The sequence below is a fragment of the Chlamydotis macqueenii genome, chromosome 1 (assembly GCF_036417535.1).
Source record: "Chlamydotis macqueenii isolate bChlMac1 chromosome 1, bChlMac1.mat, whole genome shotgun sequence".
Taxonomy (NCBI): domain Eukaryota; kingdom Metazoa; phylum Chordata; class Aves; order Otidiformes; family Otididae; genus Chlamydotis; species Chlamydotis macqueenii.
The window spans coordinates 45,765,684-45,788,312 of NC_141556.1; the positions used below are offsets into that span (position 1 = coordinate 45,765,684).

At 33.3% G+C, this 22,629-nt stretch overlaps 1 protein-coding gene across 2 annotated transcripts in view; it reads left to right on the top strand.

Moving 5' to 3' along the window:
- The window catches only part of LRRIQ1 (leucine rich repeats and IQ motif containing 1), a 111,947-nt gene that overhangs the window by 63,845 nt on the left and 25,473 nt on the right, over positions 1-22,629 (top strand). For both annotated transcript variants that reach the window (XM_086740056.1, XM_086740057.1), the window contains exon 22: positions 4,850-4,951. In XM_086740056.1, the coding sequence (XP_086596182.1) occupies positions 4,850-4,951 (102 nt within the window). The remainder of the gene's footprint in view (positions 1-4,849; positions 4,952-22,629) is intronic.

Consider the following 22,629-nt stretch of genomic DNA (forward strand, 5'->3'; position numbering starts at 1 on the left):
AAACTGTAGATATGTAGAAGTAACTGAGAAGTATCTTACCTCATATGTCTGGCCACATACCTTCTCAGTAGTGAAAAAAAAAATGTGGAAAATACTAGCAAGTGCACTGAATCCTATGTTTTGTATTACAAGGAAGTGCTTAAAGTAGCGTAACCCTATAGTAGGGAGTGATTCAAGGTTGCTTATATCGCAGTAGACTTGTCCCACCAACTAATGGCATTAAGGCCTGTTATGCTCTAATCCACTACAGTTATGTATGCTTGTTTATGTAGTTAAATAAAGTTGTGGCCTGTATTTTAATGATTCCAAGTGTAGGCTGTGTCTGCTTCAACTATTTTTTACTCTACAGTAAGATAATACAAAAAGCGTGAGCAAGAAACTAGAAATTTTGCTGCCAAGTAAAGCTGGCGTAATGTCAGAAATATTCCTATTTATCATGGATGCATAAAATTTATAAAAATTCTAATTAAAAATATAAATATAGCAGACATGTGTGCACCTCACTGTGCTTAAAAATTAAATGTCTGTGACTCATAACAATCCTAGTTTCCTAAAGATATTTTAGTATAGCAGTACATAATTTCTTGCTTAACTTTGAATTTCCTTGATTCTGTGTATTTTGTGTTAGCCTCTGAAAGTTAACTTATTTTTCTTTCAAAATGGCTGGAAACCTTGTCTTGCTTTCAGCTTGCCTCTTCTGCACTGCTGTATTACTTCTTGTTTAAGTATTTCCTCTCCAAAAGAAGTCCTCTTGTCAGTGACTGAGCATGAGATGGTAATTTGTGCTGCCACATAGGTAGGGAAAAAAAAACCAAACAAGCAGCTGGAGTGGACCTTGACTTCTAGAGTCAGAGCACAATGATAAAGATATTTTGCAGAGATCAGCAAATATTTTTATTTCTAGTTTAGAATTTAAGACAGCAATGCAACACTAATTAAAAGAAAAAAAAAACAACAAACCCCAACCACCCACCTCAAAATCAACAACCTCAGAACAGATGATCTTACTAAAGAACATTAATTTTTTTAATTAACAGCAGTTGGAATAAAAATCTGGGGGATATTATTATTCCTTGTTACACATTACATAAATGACCATTGATCTATATTTTCTTAGTAGCAGAAAGAAAGCTACTTTTGTTGTTGTTGTTGCTTATTCCATGTAGCAGCATCATCTGAGGACTCCAACCATGGATGAGTTGGAGTTCTAATTGCTGTTAAATTATGGAACAAAATGGAGTCTTTCTTCCAAATGAATTTACAAATTGAATTATCTTATGGATAAGAATCTGCCACTGTGTGCTACTTTGATTTATCAGCTCTTTAAAGTTGGTACAGTTATATTTATGTTTTTCTAATTACAGATATTATGCAATAAAAATGAATGACAAACATTTAATTTTTTCAGTTTCATATATTATCAAGAAGTTGTTTAACAAATGTGGTGCCAGATCAGGCAGTAACTATTCCTTCCATATTGTTTCTATAACATTTCTTGTGTTTGTCCAACTTATCTTCTATATTTCGAGTCAGCCAAGCAATGTGCATTAAATTACCTCCCTGGTTCCTAGATTGCCAGCACAGATCGTCGTCTAATAAGCCACATTTAAATAAGTATGCCAGAATCCAGGAAGATATTTGTATGGTTTTGAACTATTGGACTCTTTCACAGTTCTCTGTGTGAAATCTAAAACATTTGATTGCTTGTCATCAAAGCATACATGCAGTTCATTTCCCTAGCTCACTCAGAGACTGAAAAGCACTAGTATTATAAAGTAATCTATGTAATATTGCCTACATTTGGGAACAGATAAAGAAAAGGACTCATTTTTAATAACAAAGGAGCTGTAGGCAATGGTTGACGTGATCCAGGTAGGTACAAATTCAAGTAGTCTGGCACTGTGTTAAATCCCTGTAGATTATTTAAATTATTTTGCAAAGATTCAAAGATAAATCTTCTGATAGAAATCTCTTAGAACAATTTCCATCATTTCTCTCTCTTCCCACTTGATGGACCTTCTTTGCTGCTGATATCCTTGTGCACAAATAAAAGTTTGAAAAATCTATGTTGGCACTAATAACTTCATGTGACTTCACCCAAAAGTCCTTGGTATAGTTTAACTTTGGACTGGTTAGAGTTTTTATAGAATTGGATGGGAAGCTGGATTAAGGAAAATGTAAATTCATTCATTTAAAAAACATTTTGGAACAATTTGAATAGACCCACATAGGAAAAAAATGTGTTATTGCAGGAATTATTTTAAGTGAATAAAAAATACTTTGGAAATCCTCAATTGTGTTTTGTCTTAAGAGATTTTAATAAATTTCATCACTTTGTCTTTGGTCCTATTGAAAAAAATAACTTTTTGTAACTAGCAGAAAGCTAGAAGAATTTAGAAGTCTTTTTATTGACACTTTATCATATCAACACTGTATGCTGGATGTTGGAAAAATTGTACAATTGTAATTGTATCTTACAAGGATAGAAAACACAATAATAATTCATACTTTACTTAAAATATTTTTATAACTTCTGTTACTTAAAATTTCAGGAAGAACTGTTAAAATATAGTGTAGTACTATTTCAAGATATTACTATAATCTACTGCCCCAAACATTTGCTATGCTGAAGAAAACTAGGTTGCTACAAATTTATTTCTGAGTTGGGAGGCATGTCAAAATAGGCCTACTTTATCCATCTATGCAAGGCGAAAATGTCTACAAACCCGGTAATCCAGTTTGTGATTAAAGTGATCCCATAATCAGAATCATTCTAATGATCTACCTCTAAAACACATGGACCTAATCATTATTTATTGTGCTTCTTGAGTAATCTCATTTAATTTATACTTTAATTAGTAAATTGTGTTGAAATGGTTTTAAATCTGTCATCCTCTGGGTTAATCTGGAAGCTATAATCAGCATACAACAAGATAAGAGAGATTCTTCTAGACAATTTAAGGTAACAAAGTGTAAGGCATCTCCTATTCTGCCTTGGGAAGAAGGCATGGCCTATATTACTTCCATGCGTATTTTCCACGATTCCTTTATTAGTCAAGTTTGCTGCTTTGTGAGCGGTTAGCACCATTAAGAACATCCTGTCAACCAAATACTGCTGCAGTGTGGGCTGACCAAGAATACCATAATGTTTTGACGTGTTTTGTCAATGTGTTATCTCTTAAGGTATCCACACTCCGTTAGAGATCTTCTCCAGGCTTATAAGGCAAAGATACAGTATGTCTGCATCATCTTGCTTGTGGAAAGAGAGCATTCTCTGAGAAAAACTGGAGCTCTTAGGATCCCTTTATGTTCCATTAGTTTGTAACTGAAGCGTATACTGCAAATGTAAAGGTCTAGTCAAAACCAGCTTTATACATTGCTGTTAAACTTCCTAAGAATTTGCCCAGTTACTTAACAGGCCATTCTGATCTTTTATTTTCATAAATAAAGGAAATAAAAAAAAAAAAAAGCTGCTTACTTTGCTGCAGCATTACAGATGCTCTTATAACCTCTCTCAATAAACACCGACAAGGTCATTACCAAGCTCAAAATGAAGCATCAGACATAATTAGTCATGTAAATTTATTCGACCTGAATGCTCTTTGAGTCTTTCCATCTCCACTATTTCCTTGCCCTATCTATTCTGGCAGATATTAATTTTTGCTAAATTTGCATTCTTTGTGAAAATTGAGAACCTTTCCTTGCCATATCCACTTTCTTGCTAAGTTCTATTGCTGTTTTCCCTCTTTATTAATTTCTGCTCTTTTCTTGCAGTTTGTAGTCAGCTTTGTAGACAAACCTCTTCTACCTCATTGTTTGTTAGATATTTTTGAAAGTGTATTTGTCTGCTTGTGCTGTTGTCGTCTTCTTTTAACCACATGAAACATATTTATTTGATTTTTCCTTTGGCTTTCTTTTATTCGTACTACCATGCTCGTTGCCACACCTAAAAACCCTGTATATTTTTGCTTATCGTTATATAGTTGCTTTTGTTTCTACATTCTTCTGAGTCCTCTTGTTTTGATAACTTGTTGGTTTATTCTGCACTCTGCATAGACATTTCATGTTCTTTCTAACCTACTGTTTCTCTTAAACTCCTACTTTCCTCCTATGTCAAGCAAACAATTCTTCCTTCACATAAAAAATAATGCATGGAAATCACCTTTCCTGACTTGTATTGTTTTACATTAGTTTAGCTTTTTATTTAGTTAATCTTTGTACTTTTTTCCAGTCTAGGAAGATGTATTATCTAGATTTATGGACAGTTCTGTGCTCATATTTACTTCTTTGAAAAGTTTTCAAAATAACAGATTTCATACTGTGGCATATAGATGAGTCTATAGACTTTTGGAGTATTTTTTATTTTAATAAGGATGAGACATGGGAGAAGATTAGCTTATTATCTGCAAGTTTAGCCTCAAAAAAAAAAAGTAAACTGCTTCCTGTTAAGATTTTTTAGGTGTAAATGACTTCATTTAGACTGCCGAATAATTCTGAACCAAAGCTTTTAGAAACAGTGCTTGGCATATATTCTGTTAATATTTCTGGTTTAATTTCAAGCTTTAAAAACAGATAGATTTTTAAAATATTTTCTCCAAGTATATGCTTTAGAATTTATTTTTATTTTGGAGATGAGCTAGCTAAAAGATCAACAGTTAAAATCCTGCAAAATGGTGACTTTGGTTCACAGTATTTATGTTGCTTTATTTTAGAAACTGTAATCCTTTGTGAATATAAAACCTACTTTTAAAGGTATTTTCATTTATTAAGTGGCTAAAAGGTGAAAACTCCTTGAAGGAATAAATGAGCCAAGTCTGACCTTTGATTTTAACTTGTTCTTGTCGTCTAGACCCAGCTGTGCGCCTGGCGTTGTTCAAAAACAATGAAAATAAACATCTCCATGTGAAACCACCAAGGAAGACACAGCCTATAAATGCTGGTTACTTTGAAGGTATGAACAAGTATTTAACTTTATCTCTGTGCATGTAAGCATATATATCTTCCAATGTCTTTTAAGCAAGCCTATTTGAAATGTAAAACTATATGCACAAATAGAAGAAGGCAGGAGTTTAAAGTTCTTATCTGTTCCTGGATATCTCAAGTTACAGCAACGAAACATTGCAATTTCAATTCGTTGTAGGGGGGTGCTCCTAGAGATTAATTCATAATGAACTGGTGCCTAATTTATTTATTTATTATTAAATCTTCATCACAAAAATAATAATAATAAAAACATCAAAGAATGTCACAGAAGTATAAAATACAAAGCACCAGAATAAAATTTTAGAAATGAAATATCACCTCAAATTATTCACTCATTTTGTCACTTTTTTTGCAAGCTAACCATTAATTCCTGATGATCATTAACATCTTTCAGGAAGTCACTTTCATAAATATTTCCTAAAAACCCACCATTTGACAGAAGACAAGAAGAGAATCTTTGGCATGTAAATATAAAATTGACTTTCCAAGAGCATTTGAATACTAATGTAGCTCTTTCACTGTTGAAATTCATGTTAAAACTCTCTTCAGTTTCAGTACAATTAGAATAAGGCCATGTCTATTTAAAATACCCTTGTTTTAAGAAGTTGAGCATCTCCAGAGGAATTGTTTTTAGACTGTTTTGATTCCTTTTGCAACTCAATAGTATGCTCAGAACGTTGTCGTCTCTGTCTTTTTATCTTTTTCAAAGGCATAGCTATATGCTATCTGATTTAGTCCCAATCCCACAAAGTAAAACTAAAAATAATAATACTGTATTAACATTCACCGATTGAGGGTAGAAATTAGAACCTTTCTGAGACAAGTGTGCAATCAATCTGAGTATACCTGAACTGCAATTCAACCAATTAACCTAGCTATAGGAAAGTCCAAATTTGCCTCATATTCATGAGCCCATGCTCAAATTCAGTTGGAAACAATTATTGATGAATTCTGGAGAGGAAAAATGTTTGTATGATTGTTTGCCTTGGATCCAAGCACGAATTTATGAAGAATATAGAATCTGTATATACTATGCCTTACTTGGCATTCCCAGCGCCTCATATCTGTTTCTGTGGCACATGTTTGTATGCCAGAATACATCATACGCTGAAGAAACAGGGCATGCAGTCTGCCTGCAAAATACTGGATGCCCAAAGCCTACAAGCAGTAGTGTAAGTGTTCAAAGCCATATCAAAGAGATAAGCTTGATCCTAGGCTCAGTATACTAAAGTCAGTGTAGGTTTAGCCTAGCTTTCCTGCCACCAGTTTATCTGTTCCTGCCTGGAAACATTTCCCTTCATTTTGGAACGCCAATATGTGCATTCTAAATATTACTGAAATCACTTTTTTAATACATGGAGAGAAAGCACTATAGCGGATGAGCTATCAAAAGGCAAGCACTGTAGTGGCACTCTTGATTATCTTTCATTTCAAGGACCATTGTACTCCTTTGGCCAGCTAATAAACTGATGTTTTTTTCAGCAGTCTTTTGTTGGGTGCTTACATGCAATCTGCTGAGCCTTCAACAACACAAGCAATACTCTTCTGCTTGACCAGAATATAAAATTGTCTTTCTGTCTCAGGCATTGCTACTTCAGATGGTATTGCCAGAAGACACTGGGTTGTGAATTAGAACCCAGAGTGCAGCACAGAGCATTTACTTATGTGTATGTGAGATATCATCAGACAGAACTAAGAGTTTCTAAATTTAGAGTTTGGTAACACTTTGCATGTTACCTACTACAAAGTAAAGCACCTGCATGATAATTTCAGAGTTCTGTTATCAGTCGGTTCTTCCCTCACTCACAGAAAAGCTTGTTTCCCGTTTCCCCTCTCTCACCTTTTGACCATTTCTTCCTCTTTTGCCTGGAATAGATTTCTTTGGGTCTGTTCTGCGATGGGAGCTCTTTCTGTAACAAGAAGGTGGAATGTTTTCACTCTGTATCCATAAATCTTGTGGACACCGTACTTTAGAGAGAACACAGACCAGTCCATTGCATGGTGGAAATAAGTTTCCTCTATTCAAGCCCTTTTACCTTCACAGACTGGTAGTCAGTGCTCTGGTAGAAAATTGGAACTCCAGTCCATCTCCTTCATAAACCACTAAATAAATCTAAAAAAAAAAAGAAAGAAAGAAAAAGCACATTCTATATATCCCTGTATTCCTGCTTTATTTCTTTTAATTGAGAAATCAGGGGAGAAGCCATAGCATCAACAGCAAGTACACATGTGTTATCCGTTAAATAACAGAATCACTACTTTTGAAAGGGGATGCCCTCGGAAGTGAAACAATTAGAACAGTTTTAGATTTTTAAACTGGAACACATCATGCTAGTGAATGTTTAAGAGGTAATCTAGTTAAAATGTACGATGACTGTCTTTTGTCTTCATTGTGTCTTTAGTTGTGTTTAAAAATACAAATAAGAAAAAAAAGGAATAAAAAATCAGAGGTATAAAAATAGTGAAAAGGAATGAGCTTAATATCTGATGCTTGTGCGTTTCTGAGGTAAGGGTTGTATTCTGTCATAATTTGCCTTCTCATCTAAGCTACTCCATCATACTGACAGTGTTGTATCATGCAGCATTTGTAGGGCAATAACTAAACATAGTGAGGACAGTGTTGATATAATATTCAACTATTTTCCTGTTCCAAAAGTTGTGAGGAGCTGATATGCAAAATGTTGATATCCAGTTCTGAAAACTTGTGCATAACTTTAATCCTATGGGACAATTCATATATCTCTCATTTGACATACACATTGTAAGAAAATACATTTTTAATACTTGAGAGACATCGTAAATGTTTATTAAATTTTGGAAGGATCGTCACGCTTTCCTCACTGATGTTATAAAAATCCCCACAGGGGACCATTATTTCACATTTGTCACAATAGCACACAGAAGTTAGTCAGAGACAAACCCCTTTGTGTTAAACGTTTCATCAACAGCACAAGGAAATGTTCCAACAGACAAGACCTTACCATTTGAAGACACAAGCAACATGTGAAGGCATAAACTATGGGAATGTAATTAAATATGTGCTAGTGCATATGTGTGTGTCTATATGTGTATGTGTCAATACATATAGATACAATAGATCTGTGTATACACACACGAATATATATGCAAATACCATGAGTATAAGTAGGTATATGAATTCAATAAAGTTAGCACTTGCACTTTTTTATTTTTATATTTTTAAAGAAAACTATGAACAATTTCTCTCTAGTGTAATTTGTAGTGTCAAAGTGCATTTTGTAATCCTAATGCTTTCTGTCTAGATGCTGTTTCAGTTTCTTTAAATTTTATTTAATGCATGTGGCCATTGTATAACACAGATTCATTAAAACTATTATTTAAATAAATAATACTGTTGAATCGTAACTTTATACTGTGACATTAACTTCAGTAGGTTATAAAGTAAGCCACAGAATATGCAAGTGTAAATATGTGTTTACTGCCTCTCTTAAAAAACCATAGCCTGATCAAAAACCTGAAGACAGGTGAAAGCCTAACTTGATGTACTTTCACTTCTGATGATTTGCTGGATGTTTAGTGGAATTCTGTATATTGCACTGCTTTTTTTTTTGGTGTGATAGGGTTATGCTTCCAGCATGTTGTTGAGTTTCAGTTAGTGCTAGTTAGCTGATAAACAAAATATACCTGCTTACTGTTTTGTTGAATGTTTTGGAATGTTTTGTAGATTGTTATGTTTGGAATCATTGTAAGGAACACAGGTAATTTGCTATTTTGCAGCAAAGCATATTTTTAGAAAGCTTTATGACTGCTTCTCCTCTTGTTGCCTGGAGGCATTTCAGTCATTGATTTAACATAAAATAGTCTTGACTATTTTGGATAAAGTTGATCAGGAATTAAAGGAAGGATCTGTCCTTGACACCTTCTCTTTACTTGGGAAGTTCCAATTTGTCCTGGCTGAATGTGCATCTCTGCCAGCTGTGGGTCTGTAATTACGAGGTCCATAATTTCTTTTACACGGAGGAAGGATACCTACTTTTCCAATCAACAGTATGAGTACTTTGTTCCGGTACAGCAGCTCAAAACTAAAAGCCTAGCACATTGTTTTCCTACAAGCTTTGGGAACAGTATATACCTTCTGGGGTGCTCTTTAATCCATCTACCTCAACAATTTTGGTGGGTTATCCAAAAAATTTCTGTTCAGTGGAATGGGAAGCTGGATTCCAATCTGTAGAGCAAGTTGGAAGAATTCAGTAGATCAGCTGAGAGTCCAATCAAATTATCCGAGTATTATTTGCATATAATTCACTTAGTTTCTCAGAATTTCATAGACTATGTTCTAATTAATTACATAGATTAGGTTATTTATTGGTACATACAGTACCTTTATTTTTAGTCATATCCATGTCCATCAGTGGCACATCTGTACCATACACGTCAAAGAAGTGGAGACAATACAACTTGACTTCACCCAGAAATGTGCACAATGGCCAATGAAAGGAAGTTTAACTCTGCTAAAAATGCATTGCACTATGTCGTCAAGATACATTTACTGTATTTTGGAAAGCTGTAGTTCTAATTGGCAGTACTGTATTTCCTATCATTTTATGCTCATTGGTGACTAAAGTAATGGGTATGATGGTAAGACAGATTTCACCAATACAAATTTGATAATGAACAGATTGTGCTTTCTCAGGTGGCTTTTAATTATGGAAATATTTATTCGTTTATTTTTAAATTGTCAGTAGAAATAACATTTATTTTTCATATTGGAACAAGAATAAGAGGTAAAACGATCTTGAGATTATGTCATATGATTGGAAGATAAATATCAAGGATCTGTTTAAAGTTGTCTGTTTTCCAGCTTTCTGCTAGTTCACAATTATGAAACTTCTTGTAGTGTCAAGTGAAAAATGTTGCAAAACATTCATATAGATTATTATTACTAGTGCTAATTAAAAATGTGAACTTGAGACTTTGGAAAGTGGTAAATTAAGGTTACCTTTGAATTAATTATGTGAGCTCATTAAAATATTATTACATAATGATCAAGATCGTTTCTTAGATTTTCTATATTAAAAATATGAATACATTGAAGAAAAAGTCTGTGGTAATTAAATGGATTTTATATTGATTCAAATCACTGATGTGTTTGAATATCTGCATTAGAGTTAAGAAAAGGTACTGAGAGTGGAATGCTAATATTCATCTTTTTCTGTGCTTTAAGTATTTTGGTTTTTGTTATTTAAGACCATTTAAAAAGACATTGAACTATAGCTAATGATTGTGATAGCTGTTTTTGTCTTTTAGAAATTAGCTGTTTTCAATGGAAACATATAAATGGCATCAACTCCCAGGAAGCACGTTGTTTGTAAACATCAATTTCTAAATTAAGTCATCTTTTATTGAGATGTGATCTGAAAAGGATTAATAACCACATTCTAAATACGGCCTTGCTGCAATTCTACCAGCTCAAAAGCCATGTTTACAGTAAAATGCAATTATAATATATCTCCCAGGCTTTAAATTTGTGTGCCACATTAGGGAAGCAGTTTCTAAACCACACAGGACTGACAAAAATGATAGCATAATCTGTTTCAAAGAATTTAAGATCTGTTCTGAAATGTGATGAAAATGCCTTACAGAAACCTGTAGTGTGGAAGGAGATCTGTCTCTTAAAATCAGAATGCTGTGGCTTTATTTCTTATTATTTAGTTTGAACTCACACAATAGAACTCTCCCATTGAAATATTTTCTCATTTTAAGGAATTAATGGCTCTCCACCAGCCCTTTAACATGTAAAATGAGTAGGTTACTTGTGTCCAGTACATCCAAAAAGAGCCAGGATAAAATAAACATAAGGAGTTGGATATCTTGGAAAAAATCTGTCATGGGTTTGGGTTAATCATCTCCAGAAGAAATTCAACTTGATGCCTGAAATGTAAGACTTCTTGGAGAAAGCAGTAAAGCCTGAGGCAGTGTTGATCTGAAGGAGTGCTCTCCATGGGTCAGAGCTGCTCTGCTGGCAGAGTGCAAACCCAGTTCACAACAGCGGTACACTGAAAAGTTGTAAAAGACTGCAGGGGCCTTACAGTGCACGCACTCAAGCTTTAGTTACATAGTTCTAGTGGCCCAGTTTCTTATTATAAAATAAAACTAAAAAATAAAATCTGTGCCTAATTTTCTAGCCTCCTGTCCATCAATGATACTGTAGGATTTTTTTCGGTGTTCATGGAATGAAGCAATCCTGAAATTATGGTATATGTTTAAAACTAAATAAGTAAAACATCGTTTGTGTGCATTTATGCAGTGCACTTCAGTGTCTGGCTATTTATGAGTAATCTAGACATGCATCATTATTAATAATATTCTTGCTTTTCACATTCAATTACCCCCCCCCAAAAAAAAAAGAATCTATTCGCCTGAAGTTCCAGAACAGGAGGTGTTTACCATAGGTACATGCCAACTTAATATTATGAATTCTCACTGTAGTTCCAGTCTTTAGGCTTCCTGTATTCACAAGTTAAAGGTTTCTGACCATTTCACCTGCCTGGGTATTATCTCTTTGTTCATGTCTCCACTGTTTTGCAGACTTGTAATTTGTGGTGGTATCAGGACTTTATTAGTGCATCAGACTTAAATGTGGTCTCTGAGCTAGAGAGAGTGCTTGTTCAAACAAACTTCCAAACCTTGGATTTTATACAATGTATAGGTTATCACCTGTGTTTTCACAGCATAGTATTTTACCAATCTTTAACCTAAAAGGAACTGCACATAAGAAAAAAAATCTTACTGCTTTTTTGCTAATAACTACCCAATGATGGCTTCTGTAGGAATGATATTTTATCAAAAATGTCATCGAAGGTTGAAAAACAGTTTTTCTTATTCCTGAATAAAGTAACACAGTAGTTTGGGTATAGTTTTATTTGCATCTTCCGAGATTCTACTTCTCTTTTTATTTCCTTTCCTTGGCATTTGCTGTCCAAAAGCTAGATAGTGTAGATATCTGCATCTCAGCCAATGTATACGTAAACAACTTGATTCCACGTTCACAGTTTTTAATACTACATAAGGCAATCATTTTGGATGAATAGACCCCTGAGTACTGAAGCATTTCAAATCCTTTTTCGTTTGACCATTCAGTGACCTGATAACTATTTCCTGTCCCTAAGTAAGGTTGTGACCCAGGTCTTAGAGTGCAAAAGACAGATAATTTTAGCAACAAGTTAAATCCAAATGGATTTGGTTGGAGGGGGTAAGGGAGAAGAGGTCCAGCTAAATTCCTCTAAAATAAAGTGTTACAACACTTGGATTTAGTATGTCTAGTTAAAAGTAGTTGTTGAATTTGTTGTCATCTATTAGGATGCCTGGGGACTATAGTCAATATTGGGGTGGTTTGTTTATTTATTTTACTTTTACTGAACAGTACCTAATACTCTTTTTACACTTAAAAAAAATTGCTAATGAAGAAGTCATTAAAAGTGCATTTTCAGATATATGCTAAGCATTTTCCAAAGTGAATATTTCAAGCATTAAAATCATATTGGTATACAAATGGTATTTTAACATAGGCCACAGAATGTGGTCTGTGTCCATAGAAGTATCATGAGTGTTGCATTGCACAAATGTTCATCTTGCAGAAGAATTTCCATTTGATATGAAGCTATGAATAAGGAACATAATGTACTCTTAGAAATATTTTATAAGTACGAATCTTGTTTTAGTTGAACAACATGATACATTTTAAATCACAGTTGAAGAACTGTTTCCTGTAGCTATACATTTTAATAGCAATGCCTCTGCATATTTTAAGTACTTTCAGAGATGAATTAAAGGAAGGCCTTCATCCCAGAGCTTTTCACTGATTTGAAAATGTAATTGATTAAAGTTGCTTATAAAAGAATTCTTTTTTTTCCTATTTTGTAATGGGAACTATGTTGTTACGGAGAATTAGTACTATTACTGAGGTCAGAGATCTACAGCATTCCAAAAAGGCCATTTTCATATGTTTAATATTGAACATATATTTAAGTCTCTTTCTTTTTCATAAGTAATATTGTTGTTGTTCAGATACATAATATATTTTTGTAAAGTGCAGCATTTTTCAATTAAAACATTACAACAAGACTCTAAAATTGAAATCTAGGTATTATAATTTTTGTACTGCTCGATACCAACTCTAATAGCAAAGTCATACTTTTTACCAGTTTCATGTAATCTATAAAATAGTATGTATTTTATGTACAGATTATTTCACAAGGAATTGCAAGTATTTTAATTAAAATGTATAATCATGTGGTGATAACTATAAAACTTCTATGCTGTGTTATTTCTATAATGTACTACTTGCAACTTCATAACTTTACAGTTCAATTCTTACCATGTGCAATACAGAAACATTTTAGCAGTTGTTTGAAATTTGTAGGTTTGTGCTGCTTTGATATATGCACTGTAGATATTTTATCTGACTTATGTGTATAAAAAAGGTAGCAATAATTTTCCAGTTATATGTATTTGTATTTTTTCTCATTTTCCTAAGACTACATACAGAGATAATATTTTTGAATAAAATTTTATTTACATGACAGTCTAGAATAGTTCTTCCTTTGTAGATTTATTGTAAGTTTAACTAATCCAACATGGTTATCATTTCATAAACTGCTACATTTGTAGAATCTTGTACATAACTCAGTTCAGGTAATGAGAGAAAGAAATCCAAGTAGCCAGGCAAAAGAACTTCATTTCACTTTCACAATCATCATTAAACAAGCAAATTATTAATAACTTTAATTTTTTTAACGGTTTCTAAATGCAGATTAAGTATCAGGCTTACTAAGAAGTTGACTGTGGAAAGTAATTTCTCTAAAGCTCTTGCATGCTTATTGTTTTCTAATATGAGGCAAGCTTAGTAATTGTCAGTTTATGAAGAGTCCAGGGATATCTTTTGTCAAAGATAAAATTTAACTTTTAAAAAGAGGGAATTTAAACACTACTGTGTATTTCAAAGTTAAATTTAACAGGAATTTGCCATAGTAGCTGATATATGTTTTGTAGTTGAGAAATTAGTAGTGAATGTAAAAAGAAAGAAAGCTATGTGCTACTAAGGCAGAAAGTTCTGATTTAACCTACCAATGACCTGGCTTTGTTTGTTCAGATGACAGTTCTAAAAGTGTGCAGAGAATATTCCCTTTTAATACAGTTATTTGCCGCAAGCTGTGACCTCACTGGCTGTCAGGGAGCAGGTCTGAATTGGCCCTTTCTCTGATATCGTGACATTGCTTCTGTTGCCTCGATTGTGACCTCTGATTGCATGATACCCCTGAGAGTTCAATTTAATAAGCGTGACTCCTGACTCTTAGCCAGGTCTGCCTTCTTAGGTTTTGTCAGACTCTGCCTGTAGTCTGGTCTACATATGCTAAAACACTGCATAGGCTGTCATCGTACTATGTGAGTTGTGTGCATTGTATTCAAAATTCTCTTTCAAACATCTTTCATTTATTGCAAATAGAAATATTTCTAAGAGCATACTTGGAATAAATTCTAAAAGTTGTTTCTTCCAAGGTTATGGCTACTCGGAATTTTTGGGTTTTGTACCTTTGTACAAATAGTTGCTATTATTTCACTATATTACTAAGCATGCATATTATCCATGCATTGTGCTAATTCCTTACTTTGAAATTTGTTTTATTTTCCCTGTAAGAGTGTTATATATTTCTATGACTTCCCATCAACAATATGTTTGTTCATTATAGAAATGGTTCGGGCAAATCGCCCTTTTTCGTTGCGTAATTAATATGGTTGCACAAGGAGACAGTACTGATGAGCACCCAGAGCACTGTGAGATGTAGCTATTCAGGACTAGTCAGGTGAAAAGTGAAGAATCTGTTTGGAATCCAGGCAAAGGTGAGTAGAATTAAGACTTTTAAAATATCATTGAAAATTAAATATCTTTGTTTTAGTGACTATTTTGCTACATCATTGCATTCTTTTCTCCTTTTTTCCTCCTCTTCTAGCCAGAATCCCAAAGGAAAGTCTGGTCAGAGATCTGGTTGCCTTGAGGATGTTGATGTTATTCAGACCTTTCCCCGGTTTTAGTGTCTCTTGATGCATTCACTGAACCAGAATATGGACACGTTTCAAAGATTTGAAAGAGAGTTTCAAGAACTGTGGTACAAGTTACAGACATGTTCTGTATTCTCATTGCAGATACATATACTTTTTTATAGCCTCTGTATCAGTACTTCTAACACACTACTTCTAATCAATGTCTTTAATTTTTCAGAAAATCATAAAAATCTTGCTGCAACACAAGTTTCATTTTGTGCTCACTTTTGTAATTAAATTAAATGGTAATATTTAGGGAAAATAATTTAATATTTCTCTGTTTCTTCAGCTGTTAAAAAGAATTCTGTTCTCATTTCACTTACATGACTGTGTTAAGATCGTTATATCTTGTATGAAAAGGAAACTGCATTAGAATCTTTCTTATAGAACAAGTTCTCCAATATGAGACAAAAAGCAGGTATTTTCTTATTACATTCAAACTTGGCAATGAAATGTTGTTTGTTCTTCTCCATGACAGTGACTGTTACAGTGGATGTAAAATCTTGGTTTGGACAGTTAAATCCAAATCAAACACACACACACAAAAATATTTAATCATATACAAATGCCCATGTAAGTTCATACACTTTTAATAGCCTAATTTAGTCTACAAGGTGGTAAAACTCATAATATAATTGTCTGTTCTCTTCTTCTGAAGGAGATAGTGTATGATTGGCTATTGAAGTTCTTTAATCTCAAGTGGGAGTTTGCTAACCTAATTGGAATTTATGGGGTTTCACTCCTTTTAGGATCAGACCTTAATGCTCTGTAAGTTGCTGTGCTATTTGCAGGAGCTTAGATAATTGGCTGCAAATAAGAAAAGTTAGGAATGGGCAACTGATTTACCTGTTGTTATGAAACAGGTAAAACAAATTAAAATTTTAAGTTAATTAGTTACGGCTGTCTTGAAAGTTCTTGCAAGTATAAAGAGAATACACATGAGGCAAATTTGCCTATTCAGAATCATCATAGTATTTAACTTATTCCCTTCTTTTCAATCAAATTTTATATATATATACACATGGAAATATATATGTAAATGTCAATGAGTTGGAGAGTTTTGTAGCGATTTTAGCTTAAAAGTTTAGTAAAAAATAAACTAATTTAAACGCATCTACTCTAAGAATGAAGTCAATCAAGCTTAAGGAAGATTAAATTATGTTTAGTAATAGAACTGGGATTTTTGTTTTGTTCATTTTCTCATTAAAAAAAAAGAATTTACATAAAGGTCTAAACAAAATTCTGTAAAAGAACAGGAGGAGTCAGTTATTTATTTTTCATCTCTGATTTCTTCATTCAGTGAGGTAAATCATTCAAAACTTCTCTACATGAAGGTATATTATTGTATACTATATATATTTATAAAACTATGAAACTATAACTGATCCAACATCAATATAATTAAGTCAGTTCCGTTCCCATGGGACTGAATATTCTTGAATATGTGTTGATTTCTCTAATATTATATAGGGTGTTTCAATTATTGCATTTTCATGTGTTTATAAGCTGAAAAATTCAGTTCAATTAATCAAGAAATCTATAAAAATACTAAGCTCTTTCAGCCGTTTGAACTAAGAATTAACCTGGGGCAGCTTGCAGGAAAATTGTGGGTTTGTTTTGCTTTTGTTACCTGTCCTTCTTTACAAATGGAATTCCCTTTTTTTTTAATAGATTTGTAAGACACTGGAATTTAATATTGTTTATTTTCTTCCATGATGTATCAACCAATTAAGTATAACTTAATAAGAAAAATTGGTACTTTTATGTCTATATTTATTTATAGTCACTCGTAAGTTTAGTGTTTATGCTTTTTTTAAAGCTGGATATAAATATATGAGAATTGTACACGCTTAGGGATTAACTCACTTTAGATGTAGAGACTTAATAAAAAGAGCCATGTCTATCTAAGACTTTTTTTCCATTGAATTCAATGAGCATTAAATCAAGCCTTGTTTATACAATGTTTGGCATAATGACAGGTCTGATCTTCAGTGGTACCTCTGGGTTTTACTATAAAGTAAATTAAACAGCAGCCTTGCGCTTAGTCTTTGTAGACTTTGTGTGTGTATTTGACAGAGTACTTCTGCTGTTATGCGTTACTGCACTGACAAAGCTGCGAATTGTTGTCACAGTACATTCATGAAATACCAATAAGTATTTCATGTCAACATCAGAAAGTAAGCCAGAAATACTTTCACCCACACAAAATAGAACACTTTTAGATTGAAAATGTTATGTATGCATAATAGATAGAAGAGATAAACAATTCATAGGTATTCATAACTGAACTATATATTGACATTATTACTCTGCATTGATAAATACCAATCACATATGGTACTCGTGTACATCACGTGTTGATGAACATGAGTTCATTATAAAAATTCATATGTTAGTCAGATGTCTATCTAGAAAAAATGTTTATTCTCGAGACTAAACATAATAAAGATTTTTTAAATGTACATTCCCAAGCTGTGATACAAAATTACATATTTTAATTAGTTGTTCATAAAAATTAAGAGACAATTATTAAGGTGGTGTAAGTCAGTTTTACTGACTAGCTTCATGCTACTCCTGAGTAATGACTTTTTTTTTTTTTACCTGACATGTATCTTCTTGTTGCATAGCAACCTCAAATTGTTATTTTGAACAAATTTTTTGTTCAGTTTGGATTTTTTTGTCCCTTTCTTATACAATTGAGTCCTTCAGTACAAACAAAACCTACCTTAATGGTCATCACACTCCATAAAATTTATTGTATTTTGTATTTTTTTGCCCTCTTGATAGGGGACAACATAGTAGTTAGACCTCCTGCGCTCTTACAAAATGTTCCTTTGTATTTGTTTTTTTGAGAATTCCTTTGGAAGATCTGATGTCTTAAATCACTTTGCTTGGTTTATTGAATTTAGAGAAAGGTATTCCTCTGACTCAGCCTCCATATGAAGTGATAATCTTTTCTTGCTTGAGAATGCTGTTTCATTACTGCACAACTAAGCACTTTCGTTCAAGATCTTGGTTGTTTCTGACAGTTAATCTTAAGAACTGGGAATGTTAGAAATAAAATCTATCAAAAGATTCTGTAAAAAAAAAAAATTTGATGTTATGCATCTCTTAATTTTCTCCTGAGCAATATATAACCCATTCCTCTTTTTAGTGGAGTTCATCATTAGAGGGTTTATTAATTCCCAAAGATTATGTGAAAAACTAGATATAGGGTCTGTACTAGGCAGACTTGGGAGATGAGACAGAAATTATGTGAGACTGTAAGCAGTAAGGATAAATAAAATGGGCTCCGTCTACTTCCATCTTACTTATTCCTTATATTTACTAATGGATAATTCAGCATGGAAATGCTGAACTTACCATTTCAAAATATTTTTTTACTCGTCTTTGATTTCCTTAGTTCTTCAAGGGCCTTGACTATCCAAAGATCTCTCAGTAACTCTTGGCTATACTCCAGATTTACTTCTCACCAGCACTGTTGATGACATTCGTCCTTGCTGAGTAGCTGAAGCAGGTAGTATATACACTACAGAACACCCTGTTCATTGAAGACTGCAGAAGGGAATAATGTGAAAGTAGAGCATAGTGATGTAAGGATTTCTATGTACTTTTTGAACTTGTAGAAACCTGAGTTGATCTTGAAGAGTACTGATTGCAGGAAGCAGTAGCTTACATCAGGAACTAATCTCTTTGTGTGCATGTGAGTAGAGTATCATCCTGGTAGTTTCTCAGTTTTTGTAGGGTTAGGATTTGGTTTGGGATTATTTTTTGTTTGTTTGTTTGTTTCTTAAGAAACAACTTAGTTTTTCAAACATGAAGCTATTTCATGTTATTTCCCAACCTATACATAAACCAAGCCTGCCATTGGGTGGCTGGAGTGAGAAATGTTAGTCTGTTCTTTTTAGTTGTAATGCAATTTCTCTCTGTTAAAGTTTTGGGAACCTGAGGAAACCATGTGTGTCTCTGTGTCGTGTGTCTATGTGTGTGTAGGTAGATGCCAAGATATTCAAATTTTCTTTATATATACACTTCATCTTATCTGTTGTGCTCATTTTACACTTATTCCTGAGAAAATACAATCTGTTTTCACTTTCATCACAGCATTAATCCAGTGGCTATGCTAATATAATGCTGTTTATTACAGAATTACCACAATATAAGGGCCCAACATACTGGAGCTGAAGAGCTTGATGTTTGGATGCCTTAAATACTTGCCTTAGTACAAACAAGAATAATCAGAGCAGCTGATAAATTTCAACTGAGTGGAGTCAGTGACTATATAGCATTTAATAAAAAATTAAATAAATTCTAAATCATAGACCCAGTCACTTCAGAGATATTAGAATCTTAACATTTCCAAATGTTTGTATAGTTTATTCTCCTGCTTTTTCTTCTGCTTTTCGGTGGTGAGAAATTCACATGATCTTTGTCATTCATTGAAGTTAAAATAAATAACCATAACTGTATGTTTAATTCCAGTGTTACATGACTGCTGTAGCATTCTAAAGAAATAAACCAGTTTTGCTGAATAGTTCCTTGATAAGAATGTGTTTGAACAGTAGTCTACGTAACTTTAGTGGTTGTAATTATACAAGATTAACCGGTTTAAACAAATGGCAGATTTTTTTTGTATTATTTTGTTTTCTGGCTTGTTTTTTTAAAGAAATAATTCTTTATTGGGTGGACAAGGGCATCTCATACAACTTATTAGAGTGTGGACCTGTATTAAACGAGGGCACTACTGTTCCTTTGTTTTTTCTTCCCATCTCTGACTTATTTTTAATTGACCCAAGCAACCTATTCTTACATTATTATTATTGGCATTAGCCCACCGCTATTCAATCCCTCTGTCTTTCCCCAAATAGATCATCAGTTTCTTATCCCAAGATTCACTGCCTGAATCAGAGCAGAACAGCCATAAACTAGGAAAAACTGAAATCAGCAATTGCATGTATGGCAGCTTCCCGACACATTTCAGGTGAAATATTTCTTTAGGTTTATAGATCAACTCAGGTAGGTGTTGTATGTCGTAGGAAATACCATGATATGAAAATGACATTGTTATGAGGGAAGTTATAGAAGATAAATGAGAAACTATGTTAAATGTAAATGGACGAGTATAGAAAGTGGTGCTAGCCCATAAAAGTTGCAAAAGTTGGATAAATTGGAAAGAACAATGTTTAATACTGCCTTGAATTCAGTGCGAGGAAAGTGAAGCTTATGAAGCAATTCAAAGGGAAATGTACCATGTTCACAAAAAGAGTAAAAGATATAAGCAGTTTTATATGGAGTGGTAGTTTGCAATGTATTTGTGTGATCAGAGGGCTGCAATGAAAGAGATTAAATAATCAGGAGATACTGGGAGAACTTCATAGATGCTATTGTGATATGAATGGAGAGAAATAACTTTAAACAAGGTGTCTTAAAAGTACACCATTGAAGGTTAAGTACAACTTGGATTTGTCTCAGTGTGGAAAAAGGAACAAATTGAGCATAAACAAGGATAAAGTATTGAGCATAAAGTAAGGATAAATAGTAATTACTACTGATAAACAGTAGTCGTGGTGTATTCTGCAGAGGCAGGAACAAGTAGCAACAGAGAGAATAATGTGTGGGAAGGGAGTATGAAATTCTGTTTTCCTTGAATTCAGAAGCTGAAATTTGTACAATTTCAGTGGTTTGGGAATCTCAGTGAAAGGGTTCAGCTTTTGCATAATCTAATCATAAGACATCAAAGAGATAACACAGAAAGCAGAGGCTGAAGTATGGTAACCGCTGAAGTAAAATGAACTAAGTAGGCGTTATTCACCCAGCCATAGAGCATAGTGTAAAAACCAGAAAAAAAAAAAAATAGAAATTAAAACAGAAGGGAAAAGGACAGCCAAAATAAAGACTATAATCTTAACTGAGAGTGTGGTGAATACCTGGATTCAGTGAAGGAAGAATGAGTGTGAGCATGAGGTCAAGAACAGTCATGTGGTAAAAAGGAGATGATTACAATAGCAGATGAAGAGATTAGAGAAGAGAAGGAGGTTTGCAGATGGAAGAGTAATATAGTAGACCTTATTTATAGTCTGAAAAAAATCTGAAATACCTGGTAAAAAGAAAAAAGGGGCACTATTTTTGAAAAAACTCAGGAATATTTTTTTTCCTTTCACTATTTGCTGTCATAATTTTTGGAAGATGTGCTCTTGTCAGTTGATCAGTACTCCCATGTTCAAAACTCCTTGTGATGTAATAGATAATGCATTTTTAAGCATGAAGTAATGTTGCAGGTCATAACCTGGTTTGGTATTCCTGTGGAAAAAAAAAATGTATATTTCATCTTTTATTCAGCTGTGAACTCACTCAAACACTGCTATAAATGTTTTTATTTCATTCATTCTAGTCCTAGAGATGAAAGTTGGTTTAGTAAAAAATTACTCAGATGAATAAATAACATCTAAATTTAACTGATCTGTGCAGTATAGCTCTGTCACAAGCAAGTTTCCGTGGTTTTAAGGTAGAAATGTCTGTGTTTCACTATCTGAAAATTCAGGACTTGAATTGCAGGTAAACAAACATCTGGAGATACTGTAATTTTATGTGAAGGGAACTCTGTATCAATTACTGCTGCAGGATACTAACAACTGTCTGGAAGTATTGTATATTGCTAGTATAACTGTATTCACTGAATACCTGTGAGCATGCTAAAGACCACTTTAAACACCATTCTTGTTCCAAAACCAGTATTCTCAGTGTATAGTGATTGCTATGTAATGCTTAGGTGTATTTAGTGGCTTCTGACAAAGTACACTTCTGTCAAATATGCCAAGATTCTTGTGGAAGAAAAGAAATTCCTGTCGTTTCTCTTTCTTTCTACTATAAGTTTCTGGGTGGTTTTGGAAGTGGAAGTGGGTTGCTGTGGGTTTTTTGTTATTGTTATTTTCCTGTCTGTTTCCAAATTCTTCAGTTTATTGCCTTGGTGGCAATGTTATTGCTCATGTTGTTCTTGCTTCTGTTATGTTTGTATTATACGGATTGTAACAGAAATAATGCCATTTTGTTTGTTGACTAATACATGGATTTTAGGTTTGGGATTTCAAGATTATTTATTTATGTGTATTATAACATAACTTTATAGAAGACAAAGGACAAATTATGAAAATCCTCACAGGGTATATATATTTTTAATTTTAATTCAGAATAATCTTTTTATAGAGTTTGTACACTCATACACAGACTCACAGGCACATGCCCTCATAATACATGTTGCTGACCAGTAATGTACATCAAAATACTGATGGATAAGAAAAATGTCAATGTACTAATAGCAGAGACATTAATTTTATACCCAAACTCAAACAACTAATTCCTATATTAAAAGCACCATTTCCAGAATATATGTTGAGAAAATTAACTCTGGTCACAGATTTTTTATATTAAGGGAGGAAAACTTAGAATGCTGAAGAAATTCCAAGCCCTTATTTCACGTTGTAGGTCTTAGCTTTCTTAGTCTCTTGCTTTATTTCTATTGTGCTCTGTATGAAGCAAGTTTTGAAGTGAATTAAATCATCCTCTAAA